This window comes from Typopeltis vanoorti, chromosome 17 (assembly GCF_054136105.1).
Source record: "Typopeltis vanoorti isolate ZY-2024b chromosome 17, IOZ_Tvanoo_1.0, whole genome shotgun sequence".
In the NCBI taxonomy this organism is placed as follows: domain Eukaryota; kingdom Metazoa; phylum Arthropoda; class Arachnida; order Uropygi; family Thelyphonidae; genus Typopeltis; species Typopeltis vanoorti.
Genome location: NC_143565.1, coordinates 81,139,707 through 81,156,227, shown reverse-complemented (window position 1 = coordinate 81,156,227; position 16,521 = coordinate 81,139,707). Strand labels below are relative to the sequence as shown.

Here is a 16,521-nt window from a genome sequence, read left to right as displayed (position 1 = left end):
CTCTACCAGTTTATCTGGATCCATAGTTTCATCCTGAAATCCCCATAATACGCATTTCTGAAAAGTGTACTGTTTTGTTCTCTTTTCACTACAAAACTGTTGCAGATATCGCAAGATATGTCTGCACTATTTATGCATACTCTTGATGCCATAATGCATAATAAATAATAAATCATGCACAATATAAAGAAAAGACGATGTTATCAACTAGAAAACTGTTATTGAATTGATACTGTAGCCTTTAACATATTTTAGGTCCTAGGTAACCTAAATTTTATATTTAGTTTATTTAGAACTTTTTTGTCCCTATTTCTTGAACTTCAAACATTTACATAGGTTGTCTTATGAAACATGACATTTAATTGATCCTAATAATGTTCCAAAAAAAAAAAAAAAACTTATATACTCATGCTAAGTGTTGCTTTTACTTTTGGATAAGAGCAAATGTCATAAGAGCAAAAGACAACTTGAATTTACGGGGGCGTGTTTCCTAGGAATTTACCTAGGAAACACGCCCTCTTATGAGGATAAGAACTGGGAAACATTTATTAAATGTTTCAAGCAAGTACTAGGAAAGTTGGCAGCAATACGAGCGCCTCTTCCTCCACAAGAAGGAATTGTGAACCAAATAGCCACCATGTCATGTTTCATAAGACAACATGACATGATGGCTAAATGTTTGAAGTTCAAGAAATAGGGACAAAAACGTTCCAGACAAACTAAATAAAATTACACTAAAGACTCTCACGCCACCAATGCAATTTATCAAACAAATACAGACAACCATTTACCGATTCATATGGAACAAAACAAACTGGCTTTCCTATTTCAAGCTGAGTACTTCTCTCAATGATGGAGGACAAAACTCTTGACCTCCATTGACAAAAGGATAACAACTTTCTGCACTCGCCTTTCCTTAATACCCTACCCTACAACAGAAAATGACACACAAATGCACAACCGAGTATATTTTCACTTCTTCCACTGGAAGGCTCTCTTTCTCCATAACCTTCAGAATGACAACAGTTCATGTGAAAGTGAATCTAACAAACTTCTACAAAGCTGTCCTTCGAAGATGGAAGAAGCTAAACCTCCAACACACAGTGAAGATAGCAACTTTTCCTGAAATCCTAATGGAACCCATGTTCCATAACGCGATGGTAAAGAATCGCATCACTCAGAAAGAGATTTTCTTTCCTCCGTGGAGCTGGCGATGCGCGAGGGTCTTGGGGGATATTTTTTCTCTGAGCCTCACCTGGCGCTTTCCAAAATCTCTCGCAAACCTGGAATCAGGCTGAGCAGATACACACTGTAAAATCCGCATTTCAGGCTGCTATGCCTGATAGCATAACAAAAGAGGAGGCTCAGACCCTAATTCAGAAGATCCCGTGCCTATCTTTCTGATAAAAACCAACGATGCATGGAAGAAACTTACACCCTGCAACATAAACAAAATCTACACCACTTTAACACAACAGCCGAACCAAAGCGCATCATTGGAAAATCTTGCATCATCCCACCAAACACTATTTTACTGGGACTTACCATATCGCAAAAGAGCCACCAAACCCGACGGATATATTCAGTGTTGAATGTGGCACAATGTACTATCCACTCCAACTATATTACAAAAATTTTCACACGGATGTTTCAAATAACTGGCTGTTCTGATAACGATCATGAACAGTCCGGCATATCTACTTAGAATGCTCAGTGAACACCCAATTAATTCGTTTGTCTCGTGAAACAGCAACTTTTATCTGTGGTAGTCTTCGCACAGAAAAGGAGTATTTCGATCTCGTCCATGTAGAGTCAAATAATCATTCGATCTGCAACTACCTCTTCATCACTGCGAATGCGGTAATATACAGCTGCTATCTTCCACATACAAGACCAAACAGCACAACAGCTTCACAGAGAGAGAGAGAGAGAGAGAGAGAGGCAGCTAATCATCTCCTTGCAGCCTTCAAACAAAAGGTGAGAAGTCGGATTCTTCACGATCATCATCACCACGGGCAGAACAATACTTTAGAACTTTTCCACCAAGACTGGAATCCACAGAAAAAATGGCTGAGCAGGACGACTTAATCATAGTCCACTTTCCAACATGGAAGTAACATAATTTCCCCATCATTAGCAACTGTTATGTTCTTATACAGTATCATGTCAAAATAACTGTTGATGGCATGAAAAAATGTAATTCACCTTATAACAACTGTTATTCCTATGTAATATACCTCAACAAAGAACGAGCATGTAACCTCTCTTTCTGACTCAGAAAACTAAAAAGCAGGTTAATCCTGTATATAAGATTGTTATTTTTAAAATAATAAAAAAATATCTATCTATCTGTCTATCTTTACAGTATTGACCAAGAACATATCATAATAGCTGGGGACTTTAATTGCACTCTTGACCAAGAAAAAGACAGACTTCAATGTACTAAACATCGTAGCTCATAAATAAACCAACTTCAAACACTGATAAACAATAATGAACTCATTGACGTCTTTCGGCATCAACATCCAGATAAGAAGTCCTACACATGAAGGTCATAAATAACAGCAACTAATAGACCACTCTACCAAGCACGATTGGACAGATACTGCATTACCAAACACATTGTTCCTCTAGTTAGAAACACCTTACACATTCCTTCCTACATCTCAGATCATTGCTTCGTCAAGCTGCAACTTTCATTATCTTTGGAAGCATCCAAACCAGGAAGTGCCATTGGATCTTCAACAATACCCTCCTGAAGGATCGAGATTACATAAAAAAACACTCAGGCTTTAATAACCAACCTCACTCACTTGAAAGGGGCTATAGAACCAATGAAAACATGCCTTCACGCAGATCTACAGTCACCAGAAAAATCAACAGAGGAACATTAGAATCCGACAACTTCAAGAACAGCTCAAGTATCTCCCAGAAGAAAGCCCTGAATATCATTCTGCCTTCCAAGCCATGCAAAGACAGGCAGAATTATCGGCAAAAGGTGTCCTACTTAGATCGCACATACACAAATAAATTTTTCAGATTCCTCCACAAAATATTTTTTCTCTTTGGAAAAAAAAATGCCAGGCAGCAAACTTCATCCCTGCTATCAGACTTCAAGATGACAGCATCACAGAAGATCCAAGTAAAATCACCACTGAAATCCTATAATACTACAAGAATGCATACAGCACTACAAGAACATCCCATCATGCCATTCACGAAATACTAAAAAACAAACAAAAAACTCTGCAACAGATCGGAACCACTTAGAAAACAAAATCACGCTAGATAAACTGAAAACTGCATGCACATCTTTACCAAAGAACAAATCTCCTGGCCTTGATGGTCTCACGTCAGAGTTTTTCCAAGTCTTCTGGAATCAACTTGGACCACTTCTCCTCAAAACACTGCAAAAAGCCTACCTCAATGGGCTCCCACAATCCGTCACGACCTCAGTAGCATGATTGATACCAAAGAAGGGGGGACCACACGGATATCCGCTGGTGTCCAATCTCCCTAATTAATACCGATTGCAAAATCATTTCCAAAGTTATAGCAAACCGAATAAAGCCAACACTGCCTGAAGTTATTGGCCAACATCAGGCGTACTCTGTCCCAGGAAGAATCAATACATGATAATCTCCATTTAATAAGAGATCTCATCCGCATTGCAAACAGCCAACATAAAAACCTAGCACTCGTCAGCCTAGATCAGGAGAAAGCTTTCGACAAGGTACAGCACGAGTACCTTTATGAAATACTAAAGTCATTTGGCTATGGTTCTCTCATCATTAAAACAGTGCAATTGCTTTACAGAGATGCACACTTCTGTTTAAAAACCAACAACAGGCTCACTGGCACTTTGTCATACTCTCGACTGATGAAGCAAGGATGTCCTCTCTCTGGACAGTTATACACACTGACTATGGAACACTTCTTAAAAAGAGTACACGACACCATCATCTCCAAACGAACCAGCATAATAGAGCCACAACAAAAAATAACCTTATTAGCATATGCCGATAACGTCACTGTAATAGTCCGAAATGAAGATGAAATGACAGTAACCGAGGAACCACACAGACTATATGCACAAGCCTCAGGGGCTAAATTAAATTATGCAAAAACCACTGGTTTGTGGTCGGGCAGATGGAAGGCTAGAAACGATTCTCCGATCGAATGTACCTGGTCAAGAGAAGGACAAAGATATTTCGGTGCACCTTGCAATACCAAAATACATAGCACACTGAACTGGACACAGCTGCAAAACCGTTTTAAACTTGTGCTAGGTAAATGGAACAGCATTCATTCCATGTTTTCACTTAGAGGAAGAGTACTAATAGTTAACCAGATTGCCACGAATGTGTTATGGCATACCCTCAAAGTACTTACACCTCCTGAAGAATTTCTCCACCACATTCAAAAGGTAATCAAACGTTTCCTCTGGAACAAAACTCACTGGACAACATACCCTCAACTCTGCAAGTCACTCAGTAAGGGAGTTCAAGGCCTGATTTCCCTTGAAAACAAGATTAGATCCTTCAGGATAATCCTCCTCCTAAAGACATTTCAATGCAATTACACTTATGTAACCACCTTCGAATATATCACGAAATCATCCACCAGAGGACTTACACTTTCCACAATACTCCGAATGACTAGTCCTGCACCATCTCTTCCTAAACTACCTGCTTTTTACAGAGATGATCTACAGCGGTGGAAAAACACAGAACTTCATCACACGCTGACAGGATCAACAGAGTCAGCTGTACTTACAGAACCACTATTTTCGAACAGAAACATAACCAGTCTCACAACTGGCCAGCTCTCTCTTTTCCCTATATGGAACTGGGCAGGAATAAGAGTCATAGGGGACCTCCTGACCCATACCCTAAAGTGGGGAACATTCATAAGCCTACCAATGAAGAACCCAAAAACTGAAAAGCAATATCAACAGATGCAAGCTGCTATTATAAAATCCTATCCAGATATCGCTACACGTCAGGAAATCCGTATTCCTTCGAGAAACTGCTCGGGGCCGATATTTCATCTTGTACAATCTGAGGCCTCGCTTCCAATTCTTCCCTTCAACTACAAGAAAATATACCACTTCCTCATGTCAGTGTCTCCAACCTCGCCTTTCGTATATTCATCCTTAACCCACTCACTCATCTACAAGGTTCAGGGCCGGATTTAGACTTGCTGAGACCCTCAGCTATATAAAACCCATAGGCCCTCTACTGTTTTAAATTACATCAGCTGGTCTCAGAAAAATTTAAAATATATATACTCCTTTTTAATATATGAAAATATATTGTCTTTTAATTTTTATTAAAAAAATAATAAAGTACGTTTACAAAATATCACAGAAATAATTATATAATTAAAGGGTTTTAAAAACGACAAATAAGGCTAAAAAAAAAAAAAAGAAGACAAAATATCTCAATCACTTTTACAATGCGCCAAAATTATTTTAATGTTGTATTTTGTATATTTAAAATTATTTAGAAATTATCATGGTGATATGTCTGACTTCATTTGAGTGATTTTTCTACGAATATTTTTTATCAATTTTTACATTTTATTGTTTTTTTATTTGAAACTCCGGCAGATTGTGAGGCCCTAAGCTGGGGCCCGGCCCTATTTACGTATAAGCTTTTTTAGCTTATACGTAAATCCGGCACTGACAAGGCAGCATATGCCACTCAGTTTTCAGTGGGATCCTCCATATAAATCAAAGTATGCCAAACTAGATTCCGACATACAGTGGAGACTATAGCATAACATCTTGCCAACTCCTTCTAAGCTCTACAAATTTCAGCTAAGAGAAACGGATCTGTGTCTATCCTGTGACGTTTCAGGTACCTTGGAACACACATATCTAACCTATCCCGCAAACGAAGAGATGATCACCTATGTCCTGAATACTGCCTCTAGCACTTGTAACTACGCACACAGCCAAGAAGACTACTGGAATTTAGTCCACACAGAAGAAAACAGACACAGAATATGCAACTTCCTCTTCATCTGCGCTAAGGCCGTCATCTACTGCTTCTACCTAAAACACACAAGAAATAACCAGCACCCATCCATCACTGAAACTGCACAAACCCTCATGTATATCCTCCGTCGGAAACTAAAAAGTAGGCTTTCACTGTAACTTGAGTACCAGAAAGAAACAAGAACTGTTGCGAAATTCATAGAGGAGTGGAATCCAACTGGTACCCTCTTCTGGATTAACGACGACAATACATTTCATCTGAAAGATAACTAAGACTGAAACTGAACTGTAATGTTGAATTCATTTATTGTATTCTCTGTTGTATATCTAAAAGGAATATTTTTCTTTCTCTGTAATATATTTACTTATATACTCATAATATGTAATAGTCCTTGTTACCTATCGTCTAATGTATATTTTAATAAGAAATAATAATAAAAAATATCTATCTATATAAATAAGCGATGACAATGATAGGACAGATAAGAGCAGTGTTTCTCAATGCTTTTGGATCATGCCCCACCTCAACGTCTCGAAGATTTTGATGCTTCCCCTCTAGCATAACACTCAGCCAAGTTCTGAAAAAGTATAATATAAATATGTATAAATATGTACATGTGTATTTTCTAATTGTCTCCCAAAAATTCAAATTTTCTCCCTGTGGTGAGTACGCTCCACGTTGAGAAACACTTGTTTAGAGTGTATGCTGCCCTTATGCAAGCATGGTTTTACAGTCCCTAAATTCAAGAAAATATATATAAATAAAGAAAAAATGTGTTTTTATTTTTGAGATACAATTTTTGCCACTCCTAGGCATCGCCTTAATTTCTTAGTTTAACAGTTTAACTTAAACATATACACGTGACCACAGTTCTTAAATTATTTAATAAGTAAACATTTTATCCTGAGTATCTTAGGACATCATCAGTACAGTAATTTCAAACAATATTATTATTATTATTATTATTATTTGTGACACCTCCAAGGAGTCGGAAGACTCATCGCGGGAGGACACCTACAACTGTCTCAACTACTACACCGAACCTCTACTACGAAACATCTTCATCAACGCCATCTGCCGCCCGCCTCCACCACTACCACAACTAGTATTTTTTGTCTGTAAATTGCGTGTGTTCTGAAGGGCCGATTTGTCTGTATGCGGGATGAAAAAACTCGAGTTTCCGGGAGAAAAAACCCTGCTACCTCCGTATGAGATCGGCTAACTCATAGTAGGAATAACATACAGTTAGAGCGCATGCCGAATACTAGGAATAACTGCATGGTATTCCTAGTACTGTTTGAAATTACTGTATTAATGATGTTCTAAGATACTTAGGACGAAATATTTACTTATTAAATAATTTAAGTACTGCAGTCAAGTGTGTATGTTTAAGTTATGAATAATACTCTACAGGTTTCATTATATAATAGAGTTTAATTGCTTAGTGGATTATGACAGCCATTAACAATGGACATTAAATAAACAGAGGATTCCTCTGTATATTGGTTTCCATTCTGTGACTTATGATTTATATAACTATCCAACTGTTTTGATACATAAGTTATTACTGAGAGCAGTTGATTTGAAATGTTTGTAAATTCTTAAATATATGATCTACCTTGCTATTTATGACTTCGTCTTAATGAGTTTGAAAACATTGTCTTCCAATCTGCTTTTAAGTTATTTTCTAATGTTAGCCGAGTGGTTAGCATATCCGTTCCAAAGGCTGTGGGTTCGAATCCCGCCGTGGGCATGGATGATTGTCTGTGAAAATACTAGTGAATGGTGGTGGATAGTAGATGGCGCTGGTGTAGATGATGCGGTTGGTGGATGAGGTTGAGTGTTGGAGACGGAGAGTTGTAGAGTAGGTGCCCTCCCTCGATGAGTCTTGGACTCCCTGGAAGCAGGGCCGGCCATCTCAGGGGTTAATGCACCCGGGCCCCACGATCGAGTGGGCACAGTCGGTACACATTTGCAGAAACATATTATATTTCGAATGTTTTTTTTTTTTTTTGATTTCCTATGCCAAAATCATTTGCAGGTAAGAGGTTTTACAATATGTTTATTTCGAATCCTTTAATTTTTATCTTTGAAAAATATTTTAGGGCCCCAAAAGGTTTCTTGCACCCGGGTCCTTTTGTAGAGAAGGTCGGTTCTGCCCGGAAGTGTCTAATAATAATAATACTGGAGCATAAAAATTAGGCTTAGTAATAGGGTCGGATCAAATCTATTCATTATAGTCTTTGTCATTGTATATAGTGATAATAAAACAATGTCACACGTAGTCGAGGAAGCGAATGATGTCCATTACTATATGCAAAATGAGCAAAATGAAATTTTTATGCAAAATGAGCAAAATGAAATTTTTATGCAAAATTTTGCATAAGCAAAATGAAAAGCATGCGTTTTTGTAGCATACTCTAAAAAAAAATCATAATTAAAAAAAAAACTAGTATTCTGATAATTTTAGTAGACTTCCATAAGATGGCGTCAGATTCTTATCTACCATCCGCCAGACGAACAGAACCACCCTGTCATCCGAAGATTACCGCTTTTTTTTTTTATTCACTCGAATAACAGTGTCTTCGCGTTTTAAGTACGACGGTGAAGTGGTTTCCATTTGTAGAGGCTTATCATCATCTTAAGTATTCAGATTTATTCGGTTGACGTTTTGTGCAAACAACTTAAATATAAACACCGTTACGACTAGGCGAGAGAGAGAGAAAGTGCGCTAGAATACCCAAAATACTCGGAGAAAATAGTTCCATACCATGACCTCACTAGTCGGACATTCAGCTCCACGTTGAAGTGGCTCAAGGAAATCTCTTTTTTAGGGGTTGTGATTTACAGTGAAAAGGCCCTTGGTCTTCCGCGTTGGGCTGTTTACTGTAAGATTTTTAGGAATGTGGCGTAGATATTTTTATTTTCAAACAGTGTTCCTAGTCCTCGTATCAGGAAAATCCGAGGTGAGTAGGTTCGTCTCTTCACAATTCATATGATCACTAATAATACTTGTCATACGATGTTTATGGTAATGTAAGTAAACATCTAACGTACAGAGATGCAGCTGTTTTATAAGTGGAAAAATCACTAACTTCATAACTATATCTTTGAGCATTCTCTCATACATTTAATATAGTCTTCTATAAGCGCTCATGTATACTTTATACTAGTATAAAATTTCAAGTATTGAACCTGAACAAGTGTCCTGTCAGAATCGTTGAGCGTTCCGTAAGTCCACATGGAGAGGCCTCAGCTCTAGAAGCACATTGTTTTTGAACATTCAATTGTCCACCTTCCGCAATCAGCGGAAAATGTGCTGATTATTTGTATGAAGTGGATAACTTAAAATTTTGCATAGGGGTGTGTTAGAGATAATCTGAGAGTTTACAATAGTTTGTATTTATTATAATTCCGAAGATTATTATTATTACGTGACACCTCCAAGGAGTCCAAAGACTCACCGAGATAGGGCACCTACTCTACAACTCCCCATTTCCACCGCTCAATCCAACTACAACGAACCGCATCAAGAAAGTAGTATATATATATTTTTTAAATATTAAGTGTAATGAATTCATACATTTATAAGGGATTTACAAGTTCCCTCTATGAGTCTTTGAACTCCCTGGAGGTGTTATGTAATTATATATATATATATATATATATATATATATATATTACTTTGTGTAGATTATGGCTGCATTCAGTGCATTTGTTCATAATTTCACTTATGATTACTAAATGGAAGCATAATCCAGTATTATTCAATTAAATTCAGTTTATATCTTATTTTATCCAGATATGGAAAAATGGCATGGATGGAATCTGGTCAACTAGTAGCATATTTCATGTTAGTAGCAAAAATGCAGCCTGGTGTGATCCACATTGTTATTATTATTCTTATTTTTTTTTAGCTTTGAGATTAGATTGTTATATATCAAATACTAAAAATATATTGGTCACTTGGTTTTTGAGAAGATTAAGATATTTTGGACAGGGATTCAGAGAAGAGTGACTAGCGTGGTCTCTGGAATGTTGGATAAGAGCACAGATGGAGGGGAATGCCATCTGCACATCCTGAGAGGAGAGTTGATGTGATTGATATAAAAATTTGTGACTCATACATCTCAGTAATATTTGTAATACTATTCTTTAAATAATGGTTTCACACATGTAAGGGAAACTAGAATTTATTAAATACTCCTATATATTTCATTTTACTCAATGTAACATCACTCCTCTATTGAGACATACAGAAGAGATTTTTTCATAGAGGAGAGGAGATAGAAGAGAATACGAGGCCATCTGTGGAAATGGTATAAGGAGAATTGTGAACAATGGAGAGAAGCAGGATGCTTCTGAGTGGTGGATGAGTGGACTGCATTACTTTATTGGTATGGAAAATACAAAAACAGTAAACTAATTTAAGCTTTAGGTTGTTGAGCAATATACTAGTGAGGAGATTCTCTTAGAGATCTCTTGGCTCCATTGATGTATAGTTGCGATAAAAATTTTACTGTTTATGACAAAACCTTATTATAGTTAGTTCATAAAATGTAGAGCCTCCGTAGCTCATTCAGTATAAACAAAGCCCTTTGGTCAGGAAAGATCTGGATTCAATTTCCATCTGTGACGTGAGGAACCTTTATCTGATCTCTTTTGATTAAAGGTAAGTTAGCTAGTCTCATCCGGAGGTGAGGGTTTTTTTCACACAGAAACTAGGGTTTTTTCATCGCCTAGAACAGGCAAACTGGCCCCATGAACACACATGGATTACTTGATAAACTCAAGAATACTTAAGAAACAGTCCCTCCCAGCCATAAATAAGCCCGATTCATCAGGTATGCTGGTCCCAAGCCCAGATAAAATAGGGGGATTGAGATGGTGTTACCTCATTGTTAAAAGGGACTCACGGCCATCGTATCGTCATATGAAATAAAAATCATAAAATGTTAATAAATTTTTCCACCTTGCTTTATATGTTGAAAGTAAGAACCATGGATGACATAATGTACTTACAGCTGTTAAGTACATCAGTTTTTATGAGCGAATTTTTATTTTTATGAATGGTAGCAGCAGAAACATGTGATTACTGTGTTTGTACAAACCTTTTGCTGCCATAGAATCAGTTGCATTTGTCTAAAGGTAGGCTGAGTGGGGGCAGGGGTGAGAGAGAAAGAGAGAACAATAACTATGAAATGCTTAGTTCAAACAAAATTAGAAAAATTGATGCAGTAACTGCCAACAAGGGGGGGGAACAAACATTTATATCCCCCCTCTCTCATATATGCACATAAGTAAATATATTCATATTTGTTAACATCAACTCATCCATCTTGCTTTGTTTCAGCTGAGATTCTCCCATTATTTTCAGTTATACATATGCAGTATATTTATAGAGAAAAACAAAAGATAAATGCACTTCTTTGACTGATAAGGTATTTAACTTCATCTGTTCAAATAACTAGCTTGGATCAGTTAGAACCAAAGTGAAATTTGAATGCATGGCCATTTAAAGATGAGAAAAAAAAAATGCTTGACAGAAGATGAGCTGACCAGCATTATTGGAAAACAGCATGCTTATCAGTTGCTCTTTTTTTTTTTTTTTTTTTTTTTTTTTTTTTTTTTTTTATCATAAATATTACAAGACCTCAACATTTTAATGCTCTTGGGTTTTACAGACCAATCAATCCTTGAAGGATTAATGGGGATATTAATCGAATTGCAAAGACAATGTGAGGAAAGTCAGTGAAGATCTAGTGACTGTTGGAAGAATCAAAGAAAGGAGTTTTTTTATCAGCAGAATTCCAAGTTACAGTTAACTAGGGTGGCCAAATTATTAATTTAATTTTTTTCACGTGACAGTGACTTATCCAGCTGAAACGGAAGTACTGCTGGCTGTCAGTTAACATATAGTATTTTCCTCCATAAAAGTCAGCATCTATTATTATAATTATTATAGTCAAAGTGTATCCATATCATCTCTGGTTATGATTATTTTACTATTCTTCTGGAGATTTATTTGTTTCCATTCTTCTACAGTATGATTCCTTCTGTCACTGATATAAATAGTTGGCATTTCTTTAGGTTATTATGTAATTAAACCTTTACCAGTTTATAAGAAAGTAGGTCTAGTTATTTGTCTTTTGTGAAGTAGATTGCAATTTTTCATTATTCTAGTTGAATGTTTTCCTGACTGAGTTATAAATATTTAGTGATATGGTCCACGTTTTTGCCTAGGTATGGAAGAGGCCTCGATCAGTAATTCATCAGTATTTATTTTTATGTTATCAAGTTCTGTTTTGGTTTTATATCTGTTCCCAGGCTTGGCTAGGCTTTTATATATTGCTAGCACTTTACTGTTGTGGAATTTTGCTCTATTTTAATATATTGGTATGATGTTGATATCCTGCTATCCATAACAAAGACAGGTTAGTCTAGAAAACATTTGCTTTTAACTGTTCATGATACAATTCCTACACTTAGTGAATCTTCATTGAATTATTTTGGCGTTGATCATTTAAATCTTAATGATCAACGTTAAGTCATAATCCAATGTTCAACTAATCAGACTTATAAAAGTAAGTATGGCATCCTCTTACATGTGAAACTTCTTTTACTTGACAATCTTCTGATTTGTACTTAGTTGTCTTCCCAGAATGATTCCAAACTTAAATTCACTGCATATCACAATAACCAATATACTTATAATTTATCCACATTAAATTCGAATCTCCACTTCCTTGTCCACTCTACCAAGTTTCATTATTAGTAAAGAGTGAGTTTATTTTTAATATTTAAATCAAAGCATTAATAAATATTTCAAACTTGTCTGCAATATGTCTGTCAACCAGTTTCTTACCATTCTCACTCTCATCCTTCTTAGCACTCCTGAAATGTTTCTATACCACTTTTGTAGGATTAGGATGCATCGGGACCTCTCATATATTTTAAATATTTTATGTTTTTCATGCTTTATTATATCCATGTTGTTTATAATACATTCGGCTTATTATGCACTGCTTGTAATCTGATTTAGGTAGTTTAAATAAATTAAAGATATCAAGAAATTATATTCTTGGTTTCATTCCTTTATCAAAGTGTAAGCAAACAAAGTTTGCACATGAAGTTACTTCACGACTGGACTACTTATATATAGAGGTTAATGATTTCACATCAGTTGCCTTAGTATCCCATAATGCAACTCGCATATCTTTACAGACATGTATAATGCTGTGTATTATGGGAATGGTCATTACCCAGACCAATTTCATCCTTTATTGAGGTCTTGTCAGCGGGAGCCAGATCCAGAAGTGATAGCAAGGAGGTGGAAGTAATGTGGAAGTCATATTTCCATATACAAGTAGTCAAAAGGTGTCGCACCTTATTACTAAAACACTCTGGATTAGAGATAGATGTTGAAAGTTTTTTCATTTGACATTATTTAGGTAGTTGCTTTTGCTTTGTTTCCCCTTGCAAATAACTTGACACCTATAGGTTGAAATATTGGGTAATAAATGAATAACAAAAGGATTTCCATATTCTCTTTTTATAACAGAAATGAGCAGGTGGTGGGGATGGAATTTATGCATCTACTAATAGATAATTATAAATAACATGATGAAGTTGACTCAGGATTTCAGAGTGCTGGATCTGGTGATGATAGCATCAGAGGATTTGCCATAACAAAAGTAGCCACTTTCTCTCTGACTAGGGAGGGTGATTATGTGGTTTTGACATGGAAGGCAATTATGCCAAATTTTCAGTTTCATATGAAGAGACATTATTATTATTCGCGACATCTCCAAGGAGTCCATAGACTCATCGCGGGAGGACACCCACTGTATAACTCTCCGTCTTCACTACTACAATCATCCACTGTACAACCAATCATCTGTAAATTGCGTGTACTCTGAAGGGCGATTTCTCTGTATGCGGAATGAAAAACCAGCGTTTCCAGGAGAAAAACCTTGCTACCTCTGAATGAGATTGGCTAACTTCCCCTTCAATTGAAAAAGTCCATTAGAGATTCCTCCTGTCATGACGAGAATTGAACTTAGGCCTTTTTCCAATCGAAGGGCGCAGCGTACATCATTCTTCCAACTGCTCTACGGAGGTGCGTAATATGTGGACATAGGTGGAACTAACAGCTGGTGATTATGATAGAATCAGAAGGCAGTTTGGTCCATTAACTTAGCATAAGAAACTGCAAGTGAAGGATGTTTACAGAAGTTTTTTGATGAATCAGAAAGTAAATTATACTTGATAAGATTGTTTTGTTTTTTTATCTTTTACCCAAGTGTGAGCAAACAAATTTGTACATGCAGTATCTTCACAAGTAGGCTGCTTGTGTTATAAAGGCAACTGCCTCTATAACACAGTTAACATTATGCACAGCTCAGCTTTCTTTCAAACATATACAGGGTGTTCGGGATAAATTTGACATATTTATAATTAATTATATTTTTCCGTAAGTTACATGTATTAACACGCACTTCTCTGCATTTAAAAGTTTGGACCCTTCTTCATTCATATACAAGATGTCAGAAAGGATGGATAGCTGGAACCCACCTGAATCATGGAAGAGAATAACTTGTATGATGATTCGTGCCCGCCATCAAAATAAGGATATTACGACTGCTGCCCAATGCTCCCTGAATACAGTAAAAACAATCAGGCATGAACTAGAGACTTGCAATGGTGACTATGAGGATGTAGCAAGAAGAAAGATCCCTAGCAGACGATCTGATTGCGTTTGTACAGCAGAATTCCTCGCAAATCTGCAGGAACAGGTGTTGAAGAACCCTGGCATTGGAATTCGGGCTTTGTTCATGGAGTTGCTAACTGTAGTCAAGCCCTGGATAACAAGGGTAGCCAATGGTAGGCCGTATGTATGGCAGCAGGATTCGGCCCCTTGCCACACCTCTGGGAAAAGTCAAAAATGGTTGTCTGAAAATTTCTACGACTTCACCAGTCCAAATGTTTGGCCTCCAAACTCCCCAGACCTTAACCCCATGGATTATTTTGTATGGGGCGCAGTTGAAAAAGACACCAATCGCACTTCCAGTAATACAAAAGCCCAGTTAATGGATAAAATTAAAACAGTTTTTGCGGCCCTTCCCAGGGAGACTGTAGCATCAGCTTGTTCGAGGTTCCGAAGCAGAATTGAAGCTGTGATCGATGCTAATGGTGGTTATTTTGAGTAAATCTTGTTGATAGTATTGTAATTAACTCTGCCTGTAATGTTTTTTTGTCAATTTATTAAATTTAATAGATACAAAGAAGATTTTCTTTTTCCTTACGAAACTGTCAAATTTATCCCGAACACCCTGTATATTGCCATGCATTATGGGAAGCATTACCTTTATTGAGGTGTCATCAGTGGGAGCTAACCCCATAGAGATACCAAGATCTAAATCAATTGTCATATTTCCATATACATCCAATGCAGACTTTTGTTTACCTTACATTTGGGTAAAGAATAATAACAAGAATATAATTTTTCAATTATAATTTATTTTCTGACCCAAGAAAAGAGAATAACACCTTCTCCAGAAAACAAAGTCACACCTTTTTTGTCTTGTATCCAAAAAATTTCCATAATAGTGATACACCATTTTGCTAGTAGTACATGCATGGAAATGTGACTTCTACCATTGATTTTGCTCACAGTAACTAGCTGTCACTGATGAGATCTTAATAAATGTGCATACTACAAACCAGTTGCACATATGTAGACCTCTGTTATGACCTAGGGTTTCATTTCCCACCGTTTTGAATAGATGACTAGAACAACTCACGAACAGAGTTTGTTCCTGAATGTCACAGCATTCTATGCCTGATCTTGCAGCTTCTCCATCCTGACGCTGGCATTTTGTCCAGTAACAGCAAAACCTGGTTCATGGAAATGTTCAACCTTTTCTGCCATGAATGTCCACATTTAGACACTAACAATGACACTTTGAACAATTGAACGAAGTTCCAAGGACACCCAGGTACGGAAACGTCATACTTGGAGAGTTGTGTATGGTCATCTTCCAGTAATTGCCATCAAATAGAGATATTTTAACTTTGGAGACCCAATATGTGACATTTGTTCCATTCTGTAACAAATGTCACATATTGGATCTCCAAAGTTAAAATAGCGAGAAAGGAGCATGCTACAGCTCCTTTCTTACCTTGCATATTTGGAACAGAACTGTGTAATATAATGGGCATTCTGTTACTCACAGCCTGTTTTATTTTTTCAGCACTTTTTACCAGTTAGTAATACAATAAGAATTTTGATATTTCTAATTAATGATTAAACTATCATTTATGGAAAGTTAGGAAAAAATATTTTGAAAACAAGCAGTATGTCATCAGAAATTATCTTTTCTTTCCCCTAATGCTGTTAGGTTCTGCTTTTTCCTCATCTTTTATAGTAGATCTGTGATGACTGCCTCTTTTCTTTTTCATCCCAAGAATGGTCATATTCAGTCTAAGCAGTGACCCCATAATGCACACACATTTCCTT

General features: G+C 36.7%; 1 protein-coding gene across 2 annotated transcripts in view; it reads left to right on the top strand.

Moving 5' to 3' along the window:
- Positions 1-8,527: 8,527 nt before the first annotated feature.
- LOC150097553 (uncharacterized) overlaps positions 8,528-16,521 on the top strand; it is a 93,505-nt gene continuing 85,511 nt past the window's right edge. The window contains exon 1 of one of the 2 annotated variants that reach the window (XM_090407157.1): positions 8,528-8,968. In XM_090407157.1, coding sequence (XP_090263283.1) covers positions 8,906-8,968 — 63 coding nt within the window. In that variant the 5' untranslated portion in view covers positions 8,528-8,905. The remainder of the gene's footprint in view (positions 8,969-16,521) is intronic. The other variant, XM_090407156.1, reaches the window with a different exon arrangement.